The sequence below is a fragment of the Pollachius pollachius genome, assembly GCF_949987615.1.
Source record: "Pollachius pollachius genome assembly, chromosome: 5".
NCBI lineage: Eukaryota > Metazoa > Chordata > Actinopteri > Gadiformes > Gadidae > Pollachius > Pollachius pollachius.
This window is the reverse complement of record NC_136938.1, coordinates 8,608,618-8,635,251: the sequence shown is the minus strand read 5'-3', so window position 1 is coordinate 8,635,251 and position 26,634 is coordinate 8,608,618. Positions and strand designations below refer to the sequence as shown.

Genomic DNA, 26,634 nt, shown 5'->3' with positions numbered 1-26,634 from the left:
GCATTAGGAGCCAGATATGAACATTTGGATCGAGGAGGGAGAACATTTATATTTGTACGCCATGCACTTAACATTCAGATGATATATTTCCATGTAAGAGATGATTGGTTCAGTAAGTATAAGATCTTTAAGACAACTGGACAATCCTATTCTTGGTACGTTTGATAAATTGCATTGTAATTCATTGACTGAAATGTTTCATTCTAAAGAAAAGGCTTTATTTATTTTTGGAAGCAGAGAGGAAATGTTTCTTGGTTTGTGAGAAAGATAAGGAGAGTGTTTACAAGGTGGAAGGACTGCTAACTGTTTATCCAAAGTATTATTCTATATCATAGACAGGAACCACGCATCCTGGTGGTACATTCATATATTCAGAATTATAATAATAAAAAATAAACACGGAGTAGAATGTGTCATTTTCTGTTTATATATTTTTATATTTTTCCTGCCTATCATGATTTATTTTGAGAGGTTTCATATTAATAGTGGGTTCTAGACTGTGACCTTGGTGATGAAAGGGAAACTTTTAAATGCCTCCATGCGCTGGGTCAAGCTAGAGGGTTAAATAGAGCAACATTGAAGGATGAAACTGCACACACCCCTCATCGCTCTGGTGTTTTTTATATCAAGCTGGGTCCACATCACACCTTTCTTGAGATATGAGAGACTGCGAAATTTTGGACATGTGCTGAAATTGGTTCATGAGTTAAATGGGTTTGGGTGTTGAATGGGTTGACTGGTGTTACATGGGACCTAAAGTTGGACTGGTGTTCAATGGATTCTGGTGTTAAATGGGTGATGGTGTTTGACTGGTGTTACATGGGACCTAGGGTTGGACTGGTGTTTAATGGGTTCTGGGGTTGGACTGGTGTTATGGGACCATGTGTAGGACAGATGTTACACGTGACGCGGGGTTAAGTGGGACCTATTGTTAAATGGGACTTGGTGTTGGACTGGTGTTGAATGGGTCTAGGTGTTTGACTGGTGTAAGTGAGCTCTGGTGAACAATTGGTGTTCAATGGGTTCTGGTGTTGGATTTATGTAACATTCGACCTGGTGTTAGAATAGTGTTCAATGGGACCTAGTGTGTATGACTGGTGTTCAAAGGGACTTAGTGTGTATGACTGGTGTTCCCAGGCACCTGGTATGCATGCCGATGGGCTCTGACTAGAGTGCCAGCTGTTTCTACGGGAAATTGTGGGGCCTTCAAAGTAGCAGATAGCTTTTAAGATATCCATGCATGACCCAGGGCAGATTCTACTGGATGATTATCATCAACGCATCCCCAGGAAATGTCAGGAGAGACTGAGATAAGGTAGACAGTGTTTATCAATGAGTATTAACTCAGCTATAAATACCACAACATGAGCCCTAGCTTGTTATTGTGACAACTGCTGTCCTATGATTTTATTAAACCACTACCCTAGAAGTACAGACATATGTGAGAGTCTCAGAATTCAGACTATAGTACGGCTGGACCCGGTTTTATAGACTCTGGTTAAATGGAGTCTATTAACTATATACCGTACTATAGAATCTGTCTTTAGCCGTAGACTACATACATTTATTATTCATGATTTATTTGATTTGGACAGATACAATGTACATAGAATAACTGAGCACAGCTTTAAGATGCAAGTATCGTAGTGTTTATAGAAGACGCTAATTTACAACAGCCATCCCCAGAAGGGCTTTTGTGAAAATAAGAGATTAAACAGGAAGGTATGAAGAATGTAAGCAGAGTACAGCAAGATAAAATAAAAATAAACATTTATTAGAGAAATAGCTACAGGAAAGTAGACATGAGTACAAGTTTATTGTTTAATTAAATAGGATATGGTAGGCTCTATTAAAAGTGGTGTAGTTTGCAGCAAACTTCAAATGATACAGTGTTTTCCATGGATAATCTCCTTTTACAGAAAAGCTGTCAGAGCAGAAGATGTTTTGAAGCATGAAACTTCACAGTTGTCACTTAAAGCTGCTCAGGTAGATCTGCTGCAGCTCTTTTGTCTCTTGATGTATTTACAGAGAGGCTGAGGCGCAAGTCCATTTAAACATTTGAACACAAGCTTCACATAATGAAAATGATGAAAAAAACTTAAGATCTTGCATTTATTTAAAATGAAGCAATTTTGATTGTGTCCTATAAATTTTGCAACTTTTTAAGGCCTGATTGTGCTAATGATATGGATTTAATTACTGCCTGGATGACCTAGGGTTAGGTAGTTAAACCATTAGACAGATGTGAAAATATAACTGAATATAAGAGGAAGATATAGTCAAATGATTACCAGTTTCTTATCATCTTGAACCAGCTAGGGTTAGCCCTAATTATTTACAAATCTTTTTAGCATGACTTGAACTGTAACTGAGATTCTTAAATCATCCCTAAAAACTTTTATTTGTGAGCTTCAGTGAGCTCACCTTAATTATAAAATTCAAAGATTTGGTTGCAGGTGATGACTGTATCGTCAGCGTCTGAAGACAGAAGACTTAAACCAGGCCATAGTCATAGTCGTTGAAACACAATCCGAAAAGGATGGGACCCAAGAGAGTTCCTTCGGGGATTCCTGTTCCAAATGTTCACGACCCTTTAAATATCTCTCAAACCATGACAGGGACAGTTTTGACAAAAGTCACATTCAGAGTTTTGAAGTTACGATTTTGAGAATAACAGTATAAAATACTCTGCTATAGTTAGCCGTTACACACTATGGTAACCATAGGCTGTACCATTTCTCATGACAAAGTAGAATGTGTTTCCAAGATGCAAACGTTATTATTCATGTATGCATGCATATCCTCTCTGTTCCTTCCCTTTATTTATCTTCTTCTTATAAAGCACGTGATCTTAACCCAAATCAATGATATCAATTAAAAATATTCACCATTATCGCTATATCCTTACCCAGAACACTGATATATATTAATAACGTTCTAGTTATTAGCACTAGGTCCTAACCCAGATCACTGATCATCATTATTAATAATATAGGCCTATAGTTATCAACCATAGATCCTCAACCATAACACTGATATATATTATTAATATTGTAGTTATTAAGAGTAGATCCTAACCCAGATCAATAATATATATTATTCATATTCTAGTTATTATGACTACATCTTAAACAATACCACTGCTATTTATTATTCAATTTAATCTAACAAATTATGTCTAGATTTCTGCTGCCAGGATATTCTTATTCACTGTTGCCATGTCAACAGAAGTCGACTGGATCTGATCAATAAAAGACAAAAAGAAAAACGCACACAAACCATCAGAGAACAAACAGTACACAAATGCTTGAATAATAGACCAACTAACAGACTAATCCTGGATTAAATAATAAAAATAACAGACTTAAAAAATAATATTGAATAAATCCTGCTAATCCTGTTTAAACAAGTTCTACCCCCTATATTTTGATTGGTGTGGCTATAAATCAAATTATATTTTTATATGCATTGTATCTTGAACATTTCGAAGATTGCTCAAGTTCAAGTTGTCTTGAAGTTTATTTGTTTTCTAAATTAGAAAACGTGTTCCAGTTTTCAGTATGAGTTTGTCTTATAATTTAAAGGCGGTCCAACAGCTCATCTCTTTGAGTGGAGAGCAGCTGGAAGTGGATTCACGGGACCGCCAGCGAGACGTAACGAGTCAACATCTCCTAGGCTACTCACTACCCAGACGGAGTTGACTTTCTCCTCTTGAGCATAACTAAACACAACCCTGGAAGTACTAGTACCAATAGGCCTATGCAGCAGAGGACAGGAATGGCAAATAAAAGAAAATCTGGAGTACATGAAATACTTTAGAAGCTCTTTAGTGATGAGGCCTATTATCTGATGTGAAATCAATAGACTACAAAAATAGCTATGAATATGCTGATCAAATCGCAAGCACGCTCTCGGTTCTATTTAAAGCTTGTGGTACCAGCTGTTACATTGAAAAAATATGTTGCATTTGCATGTAAAATATGTTGCATGACAGGTGCATCATGTTCTACCGACTTGTCACAGTCAAACACTTTTTAAATTTCCCACGGAATTTAAATGAACATGCCGTTAATGAAATGAACCTACTAATTTTAGCCATGTTTGGTCAGTGGATTAATGCTGGGCAATCAAGACAAGCAGAGTTCCAGACATCATTCATTATAGGTCGACATTCAGCATTAAGTCAATACTACCATCTGGTGGTAATTTGAGTTACAACAATCTTATATACACGCTATTTTTTTCCAACTAATTTGAGGCGTTGGGCTTTCCGTACGGGCATGCGTGGTACAGCCCCGTCGTTTCAAAGCTGCGGCGCGAAATCCTGTCGTGACGTCACCTCGAACGACAACAAGCCTCGGTCATAAAATCTGCGTCAATATTAAGGTATTTATATGTATAAAGTTCATATTTATATGTGTAAATGTACAACCTCGTACGAAGATAGTGTATAGGTTTAACTCGGTTATATATCAATAGCAGTGATGAAGCCAGTACGAGGTTCCTCAAGACCACCGAACATGAAGATCAGAAAGAAACCTGGAGATAAAGCTTCAGCACCTCAGGTAACGTTAACACACGCACGATGTGTTGAATAAGCTATGTTTAATATGTTTAAGTGTTGAGTTCAACTATGTTTAATCACCGTTTCTTCGTCCATGTGTTATTAAGGAGCCCCGTAAAGAGACGGTTCGCCAGAAGCCGTCCCAGAAGAAGAAAGGTGGGGTCTTATCTGTAGTGACCCATGTAGTGAGTCATTAGAATAGCTTTAAGACTGACAGACTGGGTCCATTAAGGTATCAGCACGAAGTACTGGACCTGCAGCCTAGTCCAGCAGGGTGTCAACACAAAGTACAAGACCTGCAGGCTGAGAGACCTGCAGAGTCCAGTTGGGTGTCAGCACTGGATACATAACAAATATATATATAAAGAGAGTAATAGAAATATTGATTTACACATTGCTAGAAATTATTGACAGTATATGCTACATAACCAAAACTATACATTATTGACTATTATACACATCCAATATATCTATAATATAGTATACATTATTGACTCTGATACATATCCACTATAACTATTATATACTGTAGAATATCGACCATGATACATATCCTGTTTATCTATATTATACTGTGCATTAGTGTGTCTGCTGCTACTATATTATTGAGCATACATTATATTTTACATAAGTCTCCCTTATGTGCTACTATACTTTTAAAAGGGTACATAATGTCTTATATTATACAAAAGCATGTACAATGCGTCCAGTCCTTCTGGTGGGCCTGTGGGGGGTACATAAGAAGAGGGGTGTGGTCAGTAACTTGCAGGGGATTACCTGTCGGTCTGCTTTATTTATCTCTCTCCTCCTTCCAGGAGGATCTTCGTCAAATAAAAGCAAGAGCAAAGGTCAGGAGAAGTGGGTGCCATTGACCCGGTCGTCCATCGTAGGGCTGGAGACCATTGTGGACCAGTCCATGCTGTAGGTCACTAAACCCTATCGACCCTCACACACACAGTTCTCTCCGAATTTAACGTATTCAAATGTATTTTCCTTTTCTTACAGAACGACTCTTAGCCTGAATCGGCAGGAGAAGGAGAAAACAAATAAACATCTTAACATCCTAAAAACAAGGTGATTAAAAACGAGATACACATAACCTGGTATCATAAACACACTCTCCTTATTAAGACATTTGTGGAATACATTTGAAAAGGAAATACCTTTCTACTGAATGGACTCAACATTTTATCACAAAGTGTGATGATAATCAGTTACTTGTGTTGACGTTGGTTTGTCAAATTCATCCTCAAAATCACACAATTTCTTCAGAAATTTCTTCAGTTCTTCACTGGTTGTGTTGTCAGGTTGTTATGACTCTTGTTGTGTTGTTATGACTCTGGTTGTGTTGTCAGGTTGTTATGACTCTGGTTGTGTTGTCAGGTCGTTCTTCACTGGTTGTGTTGTCAGGTTATTATGACTCTCGTTGTGTTGTCAGTTTGTTCCTGACTCTGGTTGTGTTGTCAGGTCGCTCTTCACTGGTTGTGTTGTCAGGTTGTTATGACCCTGGTTGTGTTGTCAGGTGGTTCTTGACTCTGGCTGTGTTGTCAGGTTGTTATGACTCTGGTTGTGTTGTCAAGTTGCTCCTGACTCTGCTTGTGTTGTCAGGTTGTTCCTGACTCAGGTTGTGTTGTCAGGTTGTTCTTGACTCTGGTTGTGTCGTCAGGTTGGTGGGTGCGTGCGCTGAGCTGAGGGTCCCTCCGGTGACCCGGGGGGACTTTGAGCTTATTTCCGGTCAGCTGCAGGAGGAGGGCAGGAGATCTCTCGACGGGAAGAAGACCCTGAGCAGGCTGGAGGTCAGAGGTCAACACGCTGCCATCACACCCAAACTGCTGAACGGATGTTGGGGGTGTTAGCTAGGAGTCCTGATAATAAAAAAGTGTGTGTGTGTGTGTTTTCCATGTCTAGTCTGACCTAGATAACCTGCTGGTTGCTCTAGAGGAGATAGAGGAGGAGAAGAAACCCCTTGAGAAGAGCTGTAGCTCCCTGAGACGTCAGCTGGAGGAGGATGAGGTTGTAGAGGTACTCACTCACCCTCAAACAAACAACAAACAACACCCTCAAATGAAATGCACAGTTTTTCGAACGTATGATAAGATGTAAATATGGACTCAAAACGTACAATAATATTGTACATTTTCGGTTACAAGTTAACGCAATATCTGAATTAGGGTGTTTCTGGTCCAAACACTTCTATAATCTCTATAAACAAACATCAAAACTCATGAAGAGGTTCATCGTCGTCAGAAGATAGGCGATGGGTTCCTAGATTGTCGCTCTCCAGACTGACTGTTTACCTGCATGCAACTAATACCCGCTCAAACATGATTGGTCAATAGTACTCGGACTACAAACCAGAATACTTCCAATGCCAACATCTTGTCTTTTGCGAAGACTCAACAGCATCATAGCATCAACAATTTCAATGTTGAATTCTGAAATGAAGTCTTGTTCTCTCTCCACAGATGTTGCAAACGGCTGAGCGATGTGTGCTCCGTATTCCCGCTCCACCAACACACAAATACACATCTACACTACAGGTAGAAGTGCTGCAGTACTCACTTATTATAAATGCACCTGCACACTACATGTAGAAGTACTGCATGATCCTACATTATAAATAAACTTGTATACTAGAGGTAAAATAAATAGAAAGGCCTAATGTGTGTGTGTGTGTGTGTGTATGTGTGTAGGCCCAACTCAGCAGCATGGTGCCTAGGGGAGAGGGCGAAGAAATGGCCAGACGTCTGGGAGATATCCTGCTGACGTCTGAACCCCTGCAGAAAGCCCGCCTTTTGCTGGCCAAAGCTGGACAATTCACAGACAGGCTGCTCTCTACTGGACCTTCTGGATCTGACCCAATAGACCTACCGCAGATCTGACACGGTAGACCTACCAGCGAGCTGACAGGCTTACCAGGGGGCATACCAAGAAGATCCACTCAAAGCTGTCCTAGTAAGCCTACAAGACATCTGACCTAGTAGACCTACCACAAATCTGAACCAGTAGACCTACCAGAGAGCTGACAGGCATACCAGAGGGCTTACCAAGAAGCTCCACCCATAGCCGTCCTAGTAAGCCTACCAGCCATCTGACCATGTAGGCCTACCAGCCGTCTGATCTAGTAGATCTATCAAGGACCACACATACACCGACCAGAGAGCTGTCCTAGTAGACATACCAGCCATCTGACCTGGTAGGCCTACAAGAGATCGGTCAGAGGTAACCCAGTCCTCGTTCCCGAGAGAGCTCCACTAGGAACTACCATTTCAACAGTTACCTTGGTTCTATGATCCCCGGTTTTGTCCAGGCTGCAGTCCTGTTGACAGGAAGAGATTACGCTTTATTTTTGTTAGTGTTTGTGAAGCTTTATCTTGAGCATGTCATACTAAGGTACATAATGCTATGTTTCTTAGGTCTTATTTTCATGATTTATGTGTCCAGGCCAAAGCTAAATGTGTTTTTTTCAAAAGCGATACATTCAAATATATTAATAATAAATAATTGATTGTGTTTTTTGTTATGTTAAATTACAAAATTGTAAAAAAGTACATGCAAAAAAATATACAGATTCCGTCAGTCCACCTTTTGAACCTCTTAAATATAGTGCAGCGTTGAATACACCCAACTAACTAACAAACAAACATGCTTACCTTTAGTCAATTTTTAATAAAGCTGGACGGGACACTGTAGATCGAACCCAGAACATTCCCAGAACAGTGCAGTATCTGCACTGATAGTCATCCAATATATCTTGTTGGTACCAGAAGGTGGCGGTGTTTACCAGTTGATTTTGAAGTTTCCCTTTGAAAGGAGTCGATGAATTAAAGGTCCCATGGCATGCTACTTTATGGATGCTTTAATATAGATATTAGTAGGCCCCAAGCACAGTATTTGAAGACGTTCCCGAAATTCAGCAGTGGTGCAGAATTACAGCCACTACGAGCCAGTCGCACATTGAGCTTTCCCAAAATGCGCTGTTTCGGTGTCTGTAGCTTTAATGCAAATGAGGAGGAGAGAGGCGGGTCAAGGAGGATGGTGGGGGTGTGGCCCTTAGCAGCTTGCAGCCACGGTACCATGCGCTCTGTTTACAGTGGATGTATCGCAATGGCGAGGCCTTTAGCCATGTTCTGCAAATATTCTAGAACACATGGGAGTCCTTGAGCTCTATATATAAATAATATATTATACATAGATATCTATATCATATATTATATTTGATCACGGCCAAAAGCTGTGTGCGCCTCCAGACGATATTATGAATCTCAAACGACCGCGTCGGGATCTCCGATGTCTCTGGTACTTCCACGTCCACATCAATCTGAAGTAGACTGAACCACGACGTGGAGGAGAAAGGGATTGTTGCCAGCGGTTGTCTCCCGCTGGAGCCTCGCTGCCGAGAGACCACCGCCTCCTGCTGCGCGGAGGCGGTGACCAACAATCCCTTTCTCCTCCACGTCGCCGTTCATGTACTTCAGGGAGTCAAAGCCAAAGTTCCTTTCCCCCCCAAGTCATTCTCCACCATGGCTGAGCTAACCCCCACTACGAGTCTCGTTGTGGAAATACCAGAGACGAGAGTCTGACGTGTTATGCGCCATAACACCAACAGCAGAACGGTTATCCAAATAACAATGAAGTGTACAAAACTTGCGTTAAAGTCCTGGAGCTCTATATCTGAATAATATATAATACATAGATATCTATATCATGCGATACATATGATCACGGCCAAAAGCTGTGTGCGCCTCCGGACTATATTATGGATCACAAACGACTTCGTCAGGTTCTCCGACGTCTCTGGTTCTTCCACTTCCACAGCAATCTGAAGTAGACTGAACCACGCGCTGCCCGCTGCCGGGCGGTGGTGCTTTGCGGCGGTTGTGCCTCGCGGCAACCAACGGCAAGCAGTATTTCGCAGTTCAGGTACTTCAGGGAGTCAAAGCCAAAGTTCCTTTCCCCAAATTCCTTCTCAACCATGGCTGAGATAACCCCAACTACAGGCTTGTGGAAATACAAGAGACGTCAAAGAACCGACATGTTATGCGCCATAACACCAACAGCAAACACTTGCGTTACAGTGTGTGTAATCACACACACACGTGGCGCTCGCACGGTCGTGTTTCATTGGTGGGCCAAATTCTCGTTGCGGGCAAGGCAGAGTAAGGGGAGGAGCTTCGATTCCAGGCTAGGGGAACTTATTTATGTTACAAAACCTCATAAAGTCAGATTTTCATGCCATGGGACCTTTAACTGTTTATAAACAATGTAATGAGAATATATTATAGTTAATTGAGGATGATAATTCTGGATAATACTGCACTTAGTGTCCATCAATTTGGTAAATAGCAACTATATCATTAATTAAGCCATAGTGGATAAAAAAATATATTGTTTTAATTGAATTGTCTTAATATATTAACGATTTTAATTGACATTTGAGTCATTTAGTCATAGCTGGAATCCTTCAATAATAATGCATTTTTTTATAGTTTAATCAATTCTAAATAACGTCACTTATTAAATGACATGTTATTACATTTGGGTTTTGCCAGAATTTTTTTAATTTTAATGCATAACGGAAAGTTTTATAACAAACTAATTTGTAATCGATAATCAAATCCACGTTTTTTGGTCAAACACGTGGTATTATTTATAAATATTTAATATAAGTATCTAAATTCTGCGAAGTGTAGCCTATGTAATACATGCATTTTCTGTTTGACAAAGGTAGTTTGTCAGACAGAGTGTGTTATAACTACACATAAAATATCACTCAAGAGAAGATAATGGTCTGATGGAAAATCAAAATAATTTATTACCCATGATGTATTGCATATCATTACAGCGGTATGAGTCACCCCCCCTCCTGTTAGTAAACGTGCAAAGAAGTTCCACTTTTGGTTTGAATGAAGTAGGGATCCCCCTCTTACTGCACACTCACTCTTGAACTACAGCTTTCTATAAGCCTTAAGATAGACCTAAAACAAACTACCCCTTATTCCTAATTTATCGTAACCTAAACCTAATTTACCTAGTGAGGTAGTTTGATTCCCGGAAGCTGTAGGGTTTATGAATAGAACAGGTCGGTTTGAAGCAGGAAATACAACGTGTGGGCCTCTACCACACAATGGTAAGAAATAGGGCAACGTTATTATAATTTACCGCAACAACTCAACAACACGTGATCCACGCTTGTTTTCATAGATACGTATATTCAGTATCATTCACTTTTCAAAAGAAAAGTGAATGATATTACTGGTGAGTTTAGCAGCCAGGATTTCCCCACTGAAGCCCCAGATGGTATCTGAGTGGTGGCACGCAGGAAACAGGCCGACAGAAAGCCGTTACAATCTGACTATGAAGCTCTCTGAATTCCCCGAAACCTGTTTCATTGGTTCAAGTCGTTTTGAGACATTCCAAAGGTTAAAGTTTCGACTGAAAGGAAACGTGTAAAAAATAAACTGGCAATATTTACACACACACACGTATGATTAAATGTATTTATTGCTGATACTAATACTACCACAGTCAAGTAAGGAAACCACACACATTTACACATTTACAGACAAACACACATACACACACACACTATACATGATTGACCCCTAAAACAGAATCAATGCGTTTCCATGGCAACAGTCTTTGTCAACTGCGGTTGACCTTTGGAGAACATCTAATAGTTTTTACATTGACTACATTTGATTTAACCTCTGATGGGATAGAGCGAGGGGGTGAAGGGAGAGGAGAGAGAACGAGTCGAGTGAGAGGAGAGAGAAGGGGAGGATGGAGCTAGAGGAAAGAGGGGAGATAGAAAGAGGGGCGACAGCAGAGGGAGAGGGAGGGGTGAGAGAAGGGGAGGATGGAGCTAGAGGAAAGAGGGGAGATAGAAAGAGGGGCGACAGCAGAGGGAGAGGGAGGGGTGAGAGAAGGGGAGGATGGAGCTAGAGGAAAGAGGGGAGATAGAAAGAGGGGCGACAGCAGAGGGAGAGGGAGGGGTGAGAGCAGGAGAAAAGAGAGAGGGGGGTGGAAGAGGGCTATCGGGGGCCTCCCCATGACTTCTTGGAAAATCATACCGATAGTATCTTCTCGCTCGTCCCCTCCGTCTCTTTCTCTCCCCCCCCTCTCTCTTCTCTTTCCCCATCGCTCCTCTCATGCCAACTCCCTCTCTTTCACTCTCCCCCTCTCTCCCCTCCTTCTCCTGGCCTCGCTCCTCTCTCCCCCTCTCTCCTCTCACTCCCTCTCTCCTCTTGCTCATCCCCCTCTCTCTTCTCTCAATCCACCCTACTCCCTCTCTCTTTTTCTCTCTCTCTCTCAAGGCAGTACTTAGGCCCAATCCCATTTCCACCCCTTCCCCTTCCCCCTTCCCATTGCCCCTCCATACAGAGGGGTAAAATGTTCCCCTAAGAAATGAGACACCCCTCCATTACGTTGCGTCATCATCGCTTGAAGCTCGCGGACTGCTATGCCAACGGCGGCCAAGAGTAGGCGTGTTTCTGATTATTACTAGTTATTCTGATAATAACTAGAAATAATAATAATAATAATTGTATCAGTCTTGTATAGCGCATTTCTAGGAACCAATGTGTTTCACAAAAGAAAAAATAAAGTAGAAGGGCTCAGAAAAACAAAAACAAAAGATTCATGACAGCTGCCAAATTTGCTGGCCGGCTTTTCCTCAAAGCCCTCCATTTAAAGTGTGGTCCTTTGGAAGCTTCATTTCAAGGGCTACGTAGCCCTACATCTTGGCCCTAGCCCTTAACCCAAATGAGAATTGGGACAGCCCTACCCCTACAAAAACAAGGGGGAGGGGTAAGGGGAAGGGGTAAGAGGTGGAAATGGGATTGGGCCACAGTATCAAGATTCGAATGTCAGAGATGTATGGGCTTACTAGATGCTCTCTTATATAGAAACAAAGACTCAATAATTAATACTTTTGAAGCATCAGGACTTCTGCATCCAGTTATTTTACACAACTCAAGAACCGCGTTGTCACCCAGACGCCATCATTCCCTCCCGCACCCACTCCCTCCAGGCATGACCAAATGAAGGTGGCTCAATCCAGCGCCTTTGTTTGTATGACCTAAGTTCATTTTGTTGCCCGATTATTTAAATAAACTGAAATAAATAAATACCATTTTTATGATTTGAGGGAATTCGCCCAATTCAGCTCTGCATCAAAGGTTTGGCCAGTTTCTGTGGACTTTCAAAATATTTGGACAGAATTCCAGATGCATTTTTTTCCACTGGGTTTGAATCCCATTTTATTTCTTTCATCAAGGGGCCCCAGATTTCACTCACATATAGAATAATAGGTTATATTGTCTGGAACATTTTAAGGCATAACTCAATTGTGGAATTGAATTTGATTAAAGGGGACATGTTATACCACCAGGTGTGAGTGTGATTAGCCTTACAAGCCGTTTCGAAAATCGGCCCCATATGACATCACTAGTGGGCGTGTCCACCTAGATCTGTGCTGGATAGATCAGTCTACCAGCCTACCCAGTGGACTGAAGTAAACGTTGCTCATCTATCCTGCATAATCCTCACATATATACAATTCAATAAAATCAAGTGTGCTTGAATAACCATAATGAGACAAGAGTGTTTGCAGTGTAATTAGGCTTGTCTCGTTTTCTAGGAAATCCAGACATCAGACCGCAGCTCTGTGAAAGGGGGGAGTGGGGAAGGGGTGGCTGCTGATGAAGACTCATCTGGTAGGTTACCAGCTATAAGCCACAAGCTGGCATTTCTCGTCGCTTAGCTTCTGGGTCATCTGGAAGACAACGAGAAACAAGATGACATAATTTAGTAGAAGACAAAAACCCCAAGGCTTGAGAGAATAGGTTGGGCGTTCCAGCAGCTGGGGATTCTGGTGAGAGAGAAGAAGAACGTGAATCATAATATCTAGAAGAGGTGCTGAGAAATGAAGAACAAACAGCTTTGTTTTTGAATTGTTTATGATTGAAGTAAGTCAACAGCCTCTGAATAAGGCAGCTCCATGCTGTCTGGTACCATAATTCACTGATAATTAATAACCCCCAGAGAGTAAGTTTACAGACAGATGAGAGATTTGGTTATAGACGGATGGTAGATTTGATTATATAATAGATCATAGATAAATTATATATATTATAGAAAGACTATGGTTTATACTATAGAAAGATTATAGTATATTTTTTAGAAAGATTTTATTATAGATAGAAAGAAAGTAAGTAGAAAGTATTAGATTATAGATGGATGATAGAGTACAACATAGCTTTGGTTTTTAGATTTTAGATTAGCAGAAATTGAGAGTAGAAAAGGATCTGAGGTTGGTTTAAAGCTACACATCTACACAAGAAAGGTTGAGGTGTTGAGGTGACTCATTCAGTTCCTGTGCGGGGATTTCTAGAATGACTCACAAAAAGCATATAAATTATGTTGGCTGGATCTAAACACACTTCACTTAAACACCAATGGCGAGAGAGAGACAACTGAGAGGACTGGAGAGTGTGTGTGAGAGAGAGAGAGAGAGAGAGAGAGAGAGAGAGAGAGAGAGAGAGAGAGAGAGAGAGAGAGACTACAGCCTTGGATGCAGACACATTGTGATGGAAGAGATGCCCTCAGGAAACAGGTCAGTAGAAACACATGCTCTTATAAACCAGAGACTGTTTACTAGCACACGTTAACGTAAATATATCATGTTAGCGTATCGTAAACATAGTGGATTTTTAAATAGTTTCAACCACAACTGGAACTAAATGTGTTCTTAACTGAGTCTGAATTAGGAGTCCTTCTTACAATACTGTGGGGATGTGATGTGTCTGTGTCAGTGAAGTGTGATATGTCTTTTTTTTCTTCTTCTTTTGAGTGAACTCATTAACATTTCTCAAACTATTTATTCATTAGTTAAGTGATTTTGAGTTTGGTCGTATGCCATTTACGGCTGTAGTAATTCATTAATATGGCAAATAACAGAGTATCTACCTGGATATAGATCTATAGATATATCTGAATTATATATATAACTATATAAAGATATAGATAACGATATTGCTATATTATCAATTTCCAAAGATATAGTAATCTGATTTTCAAATATTCTGTCCTTACTGACATGTGTTCTTGTCGCCCCCTACAGCCCTGTCTGCGTACGGCATCTCCGACCTCTTTTGCTAGCTTTGCTAAGCTAACTAGCCAATGGCAGTAGCCCTGAAGCTGGTAGCTGCTACTAGCCGGCTGCTAGACTCTGCTATGTGCTTTCTTGTAATTTCACCATAATAACCTCTTATAATGAATCCACGGGGCTCTCAGGTTGGGGTTAATGCTAATCGTGATAGGGGTTGTTCTCTCCAAGACGCCTAGCATGCTAGCATTATCCTCACTCTGAGAAACAACTACAGATACCGACTGTTCAAAATAACTTCTTAAAGCAATAACATCTTACTTTATACAAGTATTACAAATATAATATTAAACATGTAACTCTTATTTTTTGTTGTAAGCCTATGCCTGTTTGTTCTTTGTAATACCTATTTATAGATATTTAATACTCACATTTTATTGGTCTACACCTGCTTCATCACTGGTACTTAAATGTGTACCTTAGTATATTTTTGGAGGCCTATATTATTATTTCCTTCATTATTATATTTTGTTTTCTCCCAAATTAAGGTGACCAGATTTCTGTTTGGCAGAGTAACAATATTTGGTTGATAGATAAAACACAAACTATTGTTATTCTATGTTATTCTATTTTATTTATTATTGTTTCTGAAATGGAAAAGGTGGTCTTATCAAATAAAATACATATTTTGGCAGTAAGCTACATGGGTTAATGTTGTGTGTGTTAAGCTTTTGGAAACCAACCAAATAAAAAAACAAAGCTGCTCGAACAGGGAATTGTTCTATATTGTATTGATAATCTATTGTTAATAATCAGCCATGCCTGCTTACGGTAAAGTCGATAGATATACCCCTGCTTGGCGATCTGTCACAGCTTATCAGATACATGCACCTTCTCAAAATTAATATTCATGAGAAAACTAGAACCTTTTTCCATTTAAAAATGTATTTAATATATTTTTTATATCCTTTAAAAAAACGGGTAGCCTACATTCCCGGGACAGCTCCAGCCAGGGACGTCTGGTTACCCTAATTTAAAGGTTTATTCGCTTACGCTTAAGTGCACACGGATGCTTCATTCTTTCAGTGTTGAGAATGTAGGCCTACAAATTGTAAAGATGCCTACATATTTTCTGTTTTATATATATAAATGAAAGTATGAAAATAACTAAAGAACTTTAACGTAAACATGCTGGATGAAGTTTCTTTACCAAAACTGTATTTTAACAAATCTGTTCAAGGCTTTAAGGCCTATTAAGCCAATTATGTAAATCACACATGCTCAAGTGATGGGCCTAAATAAACCAAGAAAATAGCACATTTATTTTAGCATAATTAAATAGTCAACATCGCCGCCATAATTCCTGAGCCGAGTTGGGCGGTCCCATGGTGCGCTGGTCTCGCCTCACAGTTGTTTACGCACACTTTTGGAGCGTAGCGTCACACCAATCAATCCTTCCAAATTACGCTGTGGACTCCCTCGGGATGGAAGGCGTTTGATTTATCAACGTGCAATATGCGCATTGTAAACAAGAAGTCAGAAAACATGCGGACGCCGGAGTATTTGGTGTGCACTGGTTTCTGATCCCCGCTCCCCGGGGTTATTATGGGATGGAGTCCGTCACTTGCTCTCACACAATTTTGATCTTGTTCAACTTGTTCTGCCCGATTAGTTCGGCGGTTCTGGAGTCCATCTACTGGAACAGCTCAAACACCAAGTAAGTTTAGTTTATAATTTCTCGCGCTCTGGTCAGCTGAACAAACCTTCTGTAGACTTCTGCTTCTTCTGTTGTTTAGACACATGACATGTTTGATGTTTAAAGGTTGAGGTAAATATACGCACACGGCAGTTATTTGGACCGGCAGTTATTTACTTTAATGTGTTCTCTCTCTCTCTCTCTCTCTCTCTCTCTCTCTCTCACACACACACACACACACACACACACACACACACACACACACACACACACACACACACACACACACACACACACACACAGGTTCGCGCCGGGTCGTGGCCTGGTCCTGTATCCTCAGATCGGGGACAAGATGAACATTGTGTGTCCGCGGGCGGGTGGGGCTGGGGGGGAGGAGTTCTACCGGGTTTACCTGGTGACCCGCGCTCAACTCCAGAGCTGCACAGTGGATCAGAGTGACACGCCCCTCCTGGCCTGTGACAAACCACAGCAGGATGTCAAGTTCACCTTCAAGTTCCAGGAGTACAGCCCCAACCTCTGGGGCCTGGAGTTCTTGAAGGGACGAGACTACTACATCACCTGTAAGTTAGCCACATCACCTCTAAGTTAGCCACATCACCTGTACTGCATCCGCTCTAAATTAGCCAAATCCATTACATCACCTGTAACTTAACTAGGCCTACATCATCCGTCGTATATCGGCTGTAAGTTAGCGACATCACCTGTACCACCTACTTTACTTTAACCTGAACCCACATCTTACAATAAATTGTAAGATGTGTTTATTTTATTATTTATTATCTTTTTCCCTAAAATACCTACAACTAATAGCAGGCTGGTAGTATACTCCAGTAGCGTATTCTTCTTCTTTGTCGTGTGTGTGTGTGTGTGTTTGTTTTTGCATGCTCTTATCTTAAATACCACTTCTGCTGAGGTGCAAGTTCCCTGAAACTTTGCACAGCGTACAAACACCCTTTTTAGCCGTTTCTCCTAACTGGAACTTATGTGGGTCATGTTTTCCAATCAGAGCACTCATACCAGTGCTGCATACAGCCAATGTGTAACCTCCAGCACTGCTCAAAACCTTCATTACCACCCATCATATTAAACACAGAACAAGACCTAAAATCAAATCTGCCATCTCTTATCCTGCTAGCCCGGTTTTAAATATTATAAAGTGCCGCTGGAATGGAGCATGGTGACGCAGAGCCATTATAACATTGTTTGGGATAACCCAGATATATGTATACTTTCTTAAACTGGCACAACCTAGAACTAATTACCTAGCATCTATGTAATAAATGTTTGCACGTAACTACTACACCTGTATACTACATCACCTGTAAGTGCGCTGTAAGTTAGCGACAATACAGTAGTAGAGTATAGAAGAGTAGGGTGGAGTAGAGACATAGACTACCATACTTAGTCAAGTCGATTCTACAGTAGTTATAGTAGAGTAGAGTTGATATTACAGTAATTATAGTATATTAAAGTAGATACTACAATAATTATAGAAGAGTAGAGTAGATAATATACACAGTATATTAGTAACAGTAAGTAACAGTAAAAAAGGGCAGAGTAGTGAACTAGGAGGTGAACTAATGGGTAGCATGCATCTAGTCAATAGTAGTGTGGTGAACTCGTGTTTAAAGTGTATCTAACATGAGAGCTTTTACCTCCTGCCGTTCCGTGATCGGCCAGAGAGTCAGAGTGGCTTAGCGTATCGCCGTGCGCTGCGGCGTGCGTTGTGCAGTGAGACTAAAAGAGAGTGGCAGGCTTGTCTCTCATGGCTGCTCTGATGCACCAACAGTGCCTCTCTCTCTCCGTGGGGGGGAGGGAGTGAGGAGGCAAGGGGGAGAGGGAGTAAATGGACGAGGGAGATGTTCTGCTCCAGGATATACCGAGACCTGACAGCACATCTGACGTCTCAGCTCTCAGACGCTCACATTGTTATCTGACCTAAATGCTCCTAATAAGGCTGTGTGTGTGCAGGCATGTGTATGTGTGTGTGTGTGTGTGTGTGTGTGTGTGTTTGTGTGTGTGTGTTTGCAGTTTATTTGGCTGTATGTGATTTTCATATCACTTGGTTTATTTACACTAAGTTATTTAGTTTATTTGATAAATGAGAATAAAATGTATAAATACAAATGGTATTAAAATACTAGAAGGATATTTTTCATTAGTATTCCCTGGTCAAAGCTAAGCAGAATAGCACATGCTGTTTATATATAAATTAATTACACACTGAAACATTAAAAGCAGTAATGATAAATATACATATATACAATGTTACAAGCCTAGATATAGACAACACATGCAAACAAATCTACACATAGAGCAACATTGCAAACATACATGTATACACAAACACATGCAGTTAAATATACGTATAGAACGGCATTGCAAACATACATATATAGACAAACAAGCAGACAAATATACTTACAGAACGACATTGCAAACAAGCAGACATGATATAACAAGCTTCAGCAGAAAGAGTTTAGTGCTGCTATGTATTCATCACCCATTGTGTTAATTGGTTCATGAAAGGTCTGTAAGTGTGTGGTTGTCTGATGTGTTGGAATTATATTCCCCTCGTTTGAACCTCGACAGACCTGGCTGGCTGACTGACTAAAGGCACATTTCCGCAGAAAAAATACTGCCGTCTTCCCTTAAACAGCACCAAGTGACTATTAGATAGTCTATTTATATTCCTCGGTTAGAGATTCTCCTCAGCCTCAATTTGGTGTTGTGGATTGTGTGTGGATGATGGCAGCCTCACCTGGACCGAGTCAGACTGATTAGACTCTGAGGCTGGGTTCACCCCTGTTGCACATTGAGTAATCAGTGTACACAGGTTAAACCATCCATCACCACACATACTCAGTGAGATCTCAGACAAGATAGCATGTAACATCTGGGCATCATTTACCCTCAACTGTGCAATGAAGTTAAACATCATCACCCTGTGTTCTGGATTTAGAGAAGCCCTCATAGCTACCTAGATGGCGTGTGGCAGTGACATCTGCTACAATATTTTAGCAGTAAGTTAGTATTAGTGGTTTAGCATTTAGACAGTTTTAGTAGGTTTGCTTTTAGTGTTATATTAGTAGTTTAGTAGTTAGTACTAGTTTAGCAATTTGTTAGTAGTTGTCTAGCACTTAGAATTTGTAGTTTAGCAGTCAGCGTTAGCAGTTAGTTAGTTGTGGTAGTCTAGCAGTTAGTTAGGTAGTAGTAGTTTAGCCGTTGGTAATTGAGCAGTAAGTTAATAGTTTTGCTCTTATCTCTACGGTCAAACTGGTCGGAGCTGTGTTTTAAATATTGTTTTTCATTGTTGTGTGTTGTTTATCACTGCAGCAACGTCGACGGGTTCTCTGCAGGGGATGGGGAATTCTGTTGGGGGTGTCTGTCGCTCCCGATCCATGAGCATGGTGCTCCGAGTGGGACAGAGTAAGACCCAGTGTGTGTGTGTCTGTGTCTGTGTCTATAATAATATGGCTCTGCTCTCCTCTCATGGCTCAAATGTTTCCAATCTCCTAAAAAATGGATTATCTCTGATCCATATTTGAATCGATTTGGCAGATGCGGAACATCAGTTTAATATAAATCTGTTTGGACGTTACTGCAGTGTTTAGCTTCCAGTCAGAGCAAATATTTATCTGTATTATGTACAATATGTTATATTATGTATAATAGGATAAATGTATACCAGGCATAATGGATACATTTATCATATTATACATATTACACAGGATAGTCTCAGTCGGAGGCAGGATAGTCTAGGTCAGGGATGGGCATCTTTCATGATAAAGAGGGCCACATGACTGCGCACTTCAACTAAACGTAAGCTGAGAGAAGCTACAATTTTTGAATTTGGTAGATATGATTTCCTGTATTCTGGTGCATTTTGGGGATGGCCACTACCTAAAAAATATTCCAGAAACATAACCTATGTACGGTATGTTAATTAAACCACCTTTTAGCAAGATACCCTAATCCCTACCTGCTCCTTGATGACCTGTCTCTAGTGTCCAACCCTTACCTGCTCCTTGATGACCTGACTCTGTTCTGTCTAACCCCTACCTGCTCCTTAATGACCTGTCTCCATACTGTCTAACCCCTACCTGAGCCTTAATTACCTGTCTATGTACTGCCTATCTCCTACCTGCTCCGTCTCTGTGCTGTCTAACCCCTCCCTGCCCCTTAATGACATGTATCTGTACTGTCCAACCCCCTTCTTTATCCTAATGACCTGTCTCTGTACTGTCTAACCACTACCTGCTCATTAATGACCTGTCTCTGTACTGTCTAACCCCTACCTGCTCATTAATGACCTGTCTCCCTACGGTCTAACCCCTACCTGCTCATTAATGACCTGTCTCTGTACTGTCTAACCCCTCCCTGCCCCTTAATGACATGTATCTGTACTGTTCAACCACTACCTTATCCTAATGACATGTATCTTAGGATAGGAAGTCAGTCAGTGAGTCTAGGTTTGACTAATGTTCTGGTTTTCCAGGTCCTTCGGATCCTCCTTCCGCCCCTCAGGAATCCCCCACCAGGTTCCCCCCTAAAGAACAGAACGCCAAGACCAAGGAAACCACAGAAACGGCTGAAAAGGAAGAAGAGGGTACGTAGAGACCTGGTTGAATAAAGTTATAAAGCCGTTTCAAGTTGATCAATTTAAATGACCAACTTAATTATCGACCTCAATGTGAATGAAATGCGTTTGATGTCAAAGTACAGCTTTAACATCATGTTAAACATGGGACACAAATGTTTTAACCCAAAATGTATCCAAATATACTTTGAGAGTATTATTCCTTGAATGGTGCATTGTGTAGGATTAACTGGCTTCTAGCGTTGAGGTTGCAGATTGCAACCAACTGAATGACAGAGCTAGTCTCTCTATTACATTTTTATTCAATGGTTGTGATATAAAATTAAACCCTTGAAATTATGCTTTTAATTTAAAACCGTGTTCATAGGCTGGCGACAGAGGTGAATCTGATGCGACACAAGTGCATCTGATGTGAAGAGATTGAAACTCATTCTTTCATTCTCTCCTATTAATGCGGCAAAACTAAACTTCAACTCGGAAAAGATCAGAAGCCTTTTTGGAGCGTGCTTGTGTCCGAGAGCTCTGGCCAGGGGTTTTTCTTAGTAGCATCTGTCGGTTTTTCATCTAATATTATAGTATATATATATATGTGTTTGTTTGTATATATATACTATATTAGTTATAATATATTATACTCTGGGTTGATGTAGGGCTGGACCGGGGTCTGTTGCTGGGGGTGGTATCAGGGGGCTTGGTCGTCGTCTTCTCCGCGGGTGTCCTGGTGGTCTGTATCTGGAGGAGGAGACGTCCCCGGCGCTCTGAGGACAGGCTGAACCCCCCTCTGCCCTCGGCCCTCCCCCTCCAACGCTTGGGCAAGCGGGACAGCACCGGCAGTGAGGACCTGGACCCCCAGGCCCAGCTGGTGTTTCCTCTCAGGGGGTCCGAGGGAGCCCTCTGCCGTCACTACCAGCGCGTCAGCGGAGACTACGGCGCCCCCGTCTACATCGTGCAAGAAGTCCCTCCCCAAAGCCCCAACCACATCTACTACAAGGTCTGATCGCGGCCTGTCATTTCCTGTTTGTGCTATGTCATTTCCTGTTTGCTTGATGTCGTCCCACCCTCCTAGCGGACATCAAACAAGCGTCCACCAAAAGGTGTTTGCTTCTCATCTCTACGCCCACGGAGACAACAACACATCCTATCGTCCTTTGCACTACAACCATGTGACCACTACTAAGGATGGGTCCCTGAAGAAAACAACTATCTTCAACTTCAACTATCTTCAAATATCTTCACCTGTAACAGAGAGCGATGACGATGATGAGAGTGTCAACCCCTAAACATCTAATCATAATCTTACAGCTGTTCTTCTTTCTGATTGGAAGAAATGGTGCAAGCTGAATTCCTGTGTCTTGTGATTCTGCCTTTCACCATTTGAGGTCAGCGATGTTTGATTGGACCTGTAATGTTTCTTAAACAAAGAATTGATATGTATATATCTACGATGACACATTCCTTATAGAATAAAATATAAAATAAAATAAGCCATCCATATATTTCCCCTTTACCTACAGAAGAATCTAACATACTAAATAGCCGTTTTATACTGTCGACCGTAAGTCGACAGTATAAAACGGCAGTATAAACACTTAATGCTTGGTTATGGTTCCACGTTGACGCAGCGCAAGGGGATTTATGAAGCCATTACATCCTTGTGGACTCTCCTTGCGTCCACCGCAAGGGCCTAACGTGCGTCTCCCAAAAATTGTAACCTTGCGTCGAGACGACGCGGCAGCAAGGGCTGTGATTGGTCTGTTCACTAAAACTTGACGCAGAACCCAAACAGGTTCAGGACTGCGAAGCGTCTGCGTGGTCATTGCGTTGCGTCGACATGGAACCATAACTAAGCCTTTAATGTAGAGAGGAGAGAGTCGGAGGCTGAAGCTATAACAATGATATGGTGTGTTCATCAAGCTCCTCTGGGAAACCTCCGTTATAAATGTCTTTTTGGCGGGACGTAACGTTTACTGTAAACGTTACGTCCCGTAAACGGTTTACAACGCTGCTCAGCTTCAAGGTTGAAACCTAACGTTGAGTCGATGTTTACAGGGTGTCTCGTCGCAGGGGAGATGAAAAACTTTAGTTCTGAACCATCTGAAAACACGACAAACCCACGAATAACAAACCCATCAGAGTCATAGCGAGAAAACATGTTCACCTAATGGGAAACACATATAACCAAGAATAAACAAACAACCAGCTGCTTATCTTGCAGCTTGACTCATATGTATATTTAATAATAACAAAAGAACATTATGATCATTGTGTTCAGCACTATCCGAAGTAATCTAAATGTAGACGTACAGACTCTAAATATGTGTGATGATATGTTGTCATATTTCTATGCACGGTAAAACAGTAGCGGGGGTCCCCCAAGCATAGGGACTGTCAGGAATACGTTACATGCTCCCCCAGCCATGTCATGCTCACATTTTCTACCTGTCTGCCCCTGCCTCCCCCCCTTCACTCCACCCTTCCACCCCACATTCCCTCCCCCTCTCCCAACTCCCCTTTCGCCCCCAATCACTCGCCCCTCCTTCCCTTCAACATTAATCTCCTTCCTCCCCCTTCACCTCCCCCCCACCTTCTCCTTCATCTCTCCCCCATCACTCCCCCTCCTTGTCCGTCTCCTCTCCCCCTCCTAGCCCTAGTCCTTCAACTCCCCCTCCTCCTTCACCCCCTCCTTCTCATTCACCTCTCCCCCTCCTCCCCCTCAACTTTCATCTCCCTCCCCCTTTACCTTCCATCCTCCCCCTCCTCCTTCACCTCCTCCCCTTCCCCTCACCTCTCCTCCTCCCCTTTCACCTCCTCCCCCTCCCCCTTCACCTCCCCCTCCTTCACCTCCTCCCCTTCCCCTCACCTCTCCTCCTCCCCTTCCCCTCACCTCTCCTCCTCCCCTTTCACCTCCTCCCCCTCCCCCTTCACCTCCCCCTCCTTCACCTCCTCCCCTTCCCCTCACCTCTCCTCCTCCCCTTCCCCTCACCTCTCCTCCTCCCCTTTCACCTCCTCCCCCTCCCCCTTCACCTCCCCCTCCTTCACCTCCTCCCCTTCCCCTCACCTCTCCTCCTCCCCTTCCCCTCACCTCTCCTCTCCTCCTCCCCTTTCACCTCCCCCTCCTCCCCTCCCCCTCCTCCCCTTCACCTCCCCCTCCTCCCCCTCCTCCTTTGCCTCCTTCGCCTCCTCCCCCTTCTCCTGCGCCTCCTCCCTGTTCACCTCTTCATCCATCACCATCATTTTAATTTCCTTATAGCTTTAGGTTTTTTGTTTTGTTTGTTTTGTTTATTTGGTTTGATTTTGATTATATTGTATACAAGCTAATTTACAATTTGAATGAATTTGATGCAAATCCCAACTGTTCCTTGCTGCCACTTGATGTGGTTTTATATCTACTTCTGTTTTTGTATCTGCAGGGGACAGTTTTATTGTAAACACTGTTTTTCAAAGTTGCTTTATAAATAAAGTTATGTTTTATTATTATCACCTTCCCCACCATGTTACTAACACTGCCTACTAATCAACTTCATTATTTTTAACTTTTCCTAACTTGGTCTGCCTTCAGTAATTTTGCTTTCGACACATAATTGAATGTGTTCAAGGAGCTTCACCTCCACAAAGTTATTATTGGTATATGGTTGATCAACCATATACCATTATGATCAAACAAATAACTTAACTTGTTGAACTGGTATATACTGTACTATTATTATCTACTATTATTATATACTGCAATTCAGTTTTCTTAAAAACATTTCGCATTTAAATATCACATGGACAATTGTTAGTGTCATAGTCAACCATAAACACATCATATGTATGCATATGCACATAATGTACACTGATGAGTTTAGCTCTGCACATTTGTTGACACATTGGTGACTATGGAGTGCCTCGGTAAACTTTTGCAAGTGAATAACTTGCCTCACTTGTTCCAGATTTAGCTTGAGCTTTGCTTAATTTTACCCTGATTTAGCTAATAAACACCCCTCCAAAATCCACTTCAATTTTCATGTGACTTTTTCCCATTAGATTTATATGATAAATCGAAATCTACATCCTAAATTGAAATCTACATTTTATATCTAAATCTAAATGCTACATCTAAAGCTAAATTGAATATATAAATCAAAATCTTTGTAAATTAATCTAACTCCTAAATCTAAATGCTAAATCGAATTACTAAATATAAATCCTAAATTGAAATCGAAATCGACATCATAAATATAAATCAACATGTTATAACTGAATCTGAATCGTATAGCCTAGCTAAGTATAAGCCCAAAATCGAAATGAAAAATTGTTTATCTAAATCCTAAATCGAAATACATACAACTGATATGCTAATTTCATACATATATTAATTAGATGTCTCTGTAGATCGGGCCTGCGGAGAGATGTAAAATAGCGGGAACTGCTGTCCGTGCGCGTATTTCCTAGGCAATGCAATGTGATGATATGACTGATTAGGAGTCAGAACTAATTATGAGAATATGCTCATCTGTTGTATGTATTTAGGATTTTGATATAGATATAAGATTTAGCATTTATATTTAGCAAAGCGAAGTTAGATAACTGGCCTGAACACAAAGTATTTGTTAGCTACGAATCTGTGAGAGTGATGTGAAGTGACTCTTCAGAGTGGTGTGCAGGTCAGGTCCTTGAAGTACTTCTACTACTATATTTCCTCTATACGCTCCCCCTCTACACACTCTATACATCACCTCCAGAGAGAAAAAATAAAACACGTATAGATTGATAAATAGTAGAAAACTGAAATTGCAATAGAACGGTAAACATGAGTCTTATATCGCAGTAGTTGGTGAAGTACAAAATACTTTTTTACAATTAATTCCCTTTCAGAGTGCTACAGTACTGCCATCTTCTGGCAGCACCACTTAACATGGCCTTCATTAACCAACGTAAGCTATCTTCACTTTCCTTTTTTCTATATTTTTGTATGGTTCCTTCGTTACCCCAAATGTCCATTTAAAAACTTGATTGATAAACGTGTTGATATGGAGAGCAGATATAATGACAACACAATCAAAATAGTTTTTATAATTTCAAAATCTTTGATTTATTTATCGAAACATTTATTTGCAAACATGAACAATTATAAATAACGGCTGGGATCTACCTTATTTTATTATTTATAGTATAGTATTATTTAATATAATATATATTGTTATTGTTCGATCTAACAGAACAGACACTCCATTAGTGTAATATTTAGTGTAAAACTTCACAACATTAAGGCAATATATAAAATCAAGATTTTTTTTATACTTTTATCAACCAAACCATATGACATCTCAATTTAGTCTTAATTCCTTTTAAATGTATAGTCTTTATGTAAGTTTATTGTAAATTCGATTAATTTCAATGTGAAAGAGCGCTCTTTTGTCTTACATCATGGTATATTGTGAGTCTTATTTACATTCTCTATATGGAATTTTTTTACATGCATACATTTTGATACATAATTATGCATATTTGTATTGCCTTGCCTTACTGTTGGGTTACATGACGTACTTATGTAAATGTATTCTATTTGATATGATCTTGAAAAGATAAACCATTTCCCATTCACCAAGGATCAGTCATTTTGTCTGAGCCAACTGCTGGCCCCTGTGTGTGTGTGTGTGTGT

At 40.9% G+C, this 26,634-nt stretch overlaps 2 protein-coding genes across 4 annotated transcripts; both read left to right on the top strand.

The window, feature by feature from the left end:
- The first annotated feature begins 4,314 nt into the window (after positions 1 to 4,314).
- Positions 4,315 to 8,002, top strand: cenpq (centromere protein Q). Of its 3 annotated transcripts, none has more exons than XM_079736924.1 (9): positions 4,315 to 4,386; positions 4,480 to 4,565; positions 4,672 to 4,720; positions 5,380 to 5,485; positions 5,570 to 5,638; positions 6,231 to 6,360; positions 6,473 to 6,586; positions 7,030 to 7,104; positions 7,258 to 8,002. In XM_079736924.1, the coding sequence occupies exons 2-9, from the start codon at positions 4,485 to 4,487 to the stop codon at positions 7,444 to 7,446; spliced, it is 813 nt and encodes a 270-aa protein (XP_079593050.1). In that variant the 5' UTR covers positions 4,315 to 4,386; positions 4,480 to 4,484; the 3' UTR covers positions 7,447 to 8,002. The 3 variants fall into 3 exon arrangements, with proteins under 3 accessions (XP_079593050.1, XP_079593052.1, XP_079593051.1); XM_079736926.1 differs by having other exon boundaries at positions 4,324 to 4,386; positions 4,483 to 4,565; XM_079736925.1 differs by having other exon boundaries at positions 4,352 to 4,565.
- Positions 8,003 to 16,282: 8,280 nt separating this feature from the next.
- LOC307076197 (ephrin-B2a-like) lies at positions 16,283 to 21,986 on the top strand (the record flags this gene model as incomplete). The annotated part of the gene is made up of 5 exons (XM_079737094.1): positions 16,283 to 16,389; positions 16,672 to 16,949; positions 19,726 to 19,818; positions 20,888 to 20,998; positions 21,640 to 21,986. 5 exons carry the CDS (start codon positions 16,283 to 16,285, stop codon positions 21,984 to 21,986), a joined length of 936 nt encoding a protein of 311 aa, XP_079593220.1.
- Positions 21,987 to 26,634: the final 4,648 nt, after the last annotated feature.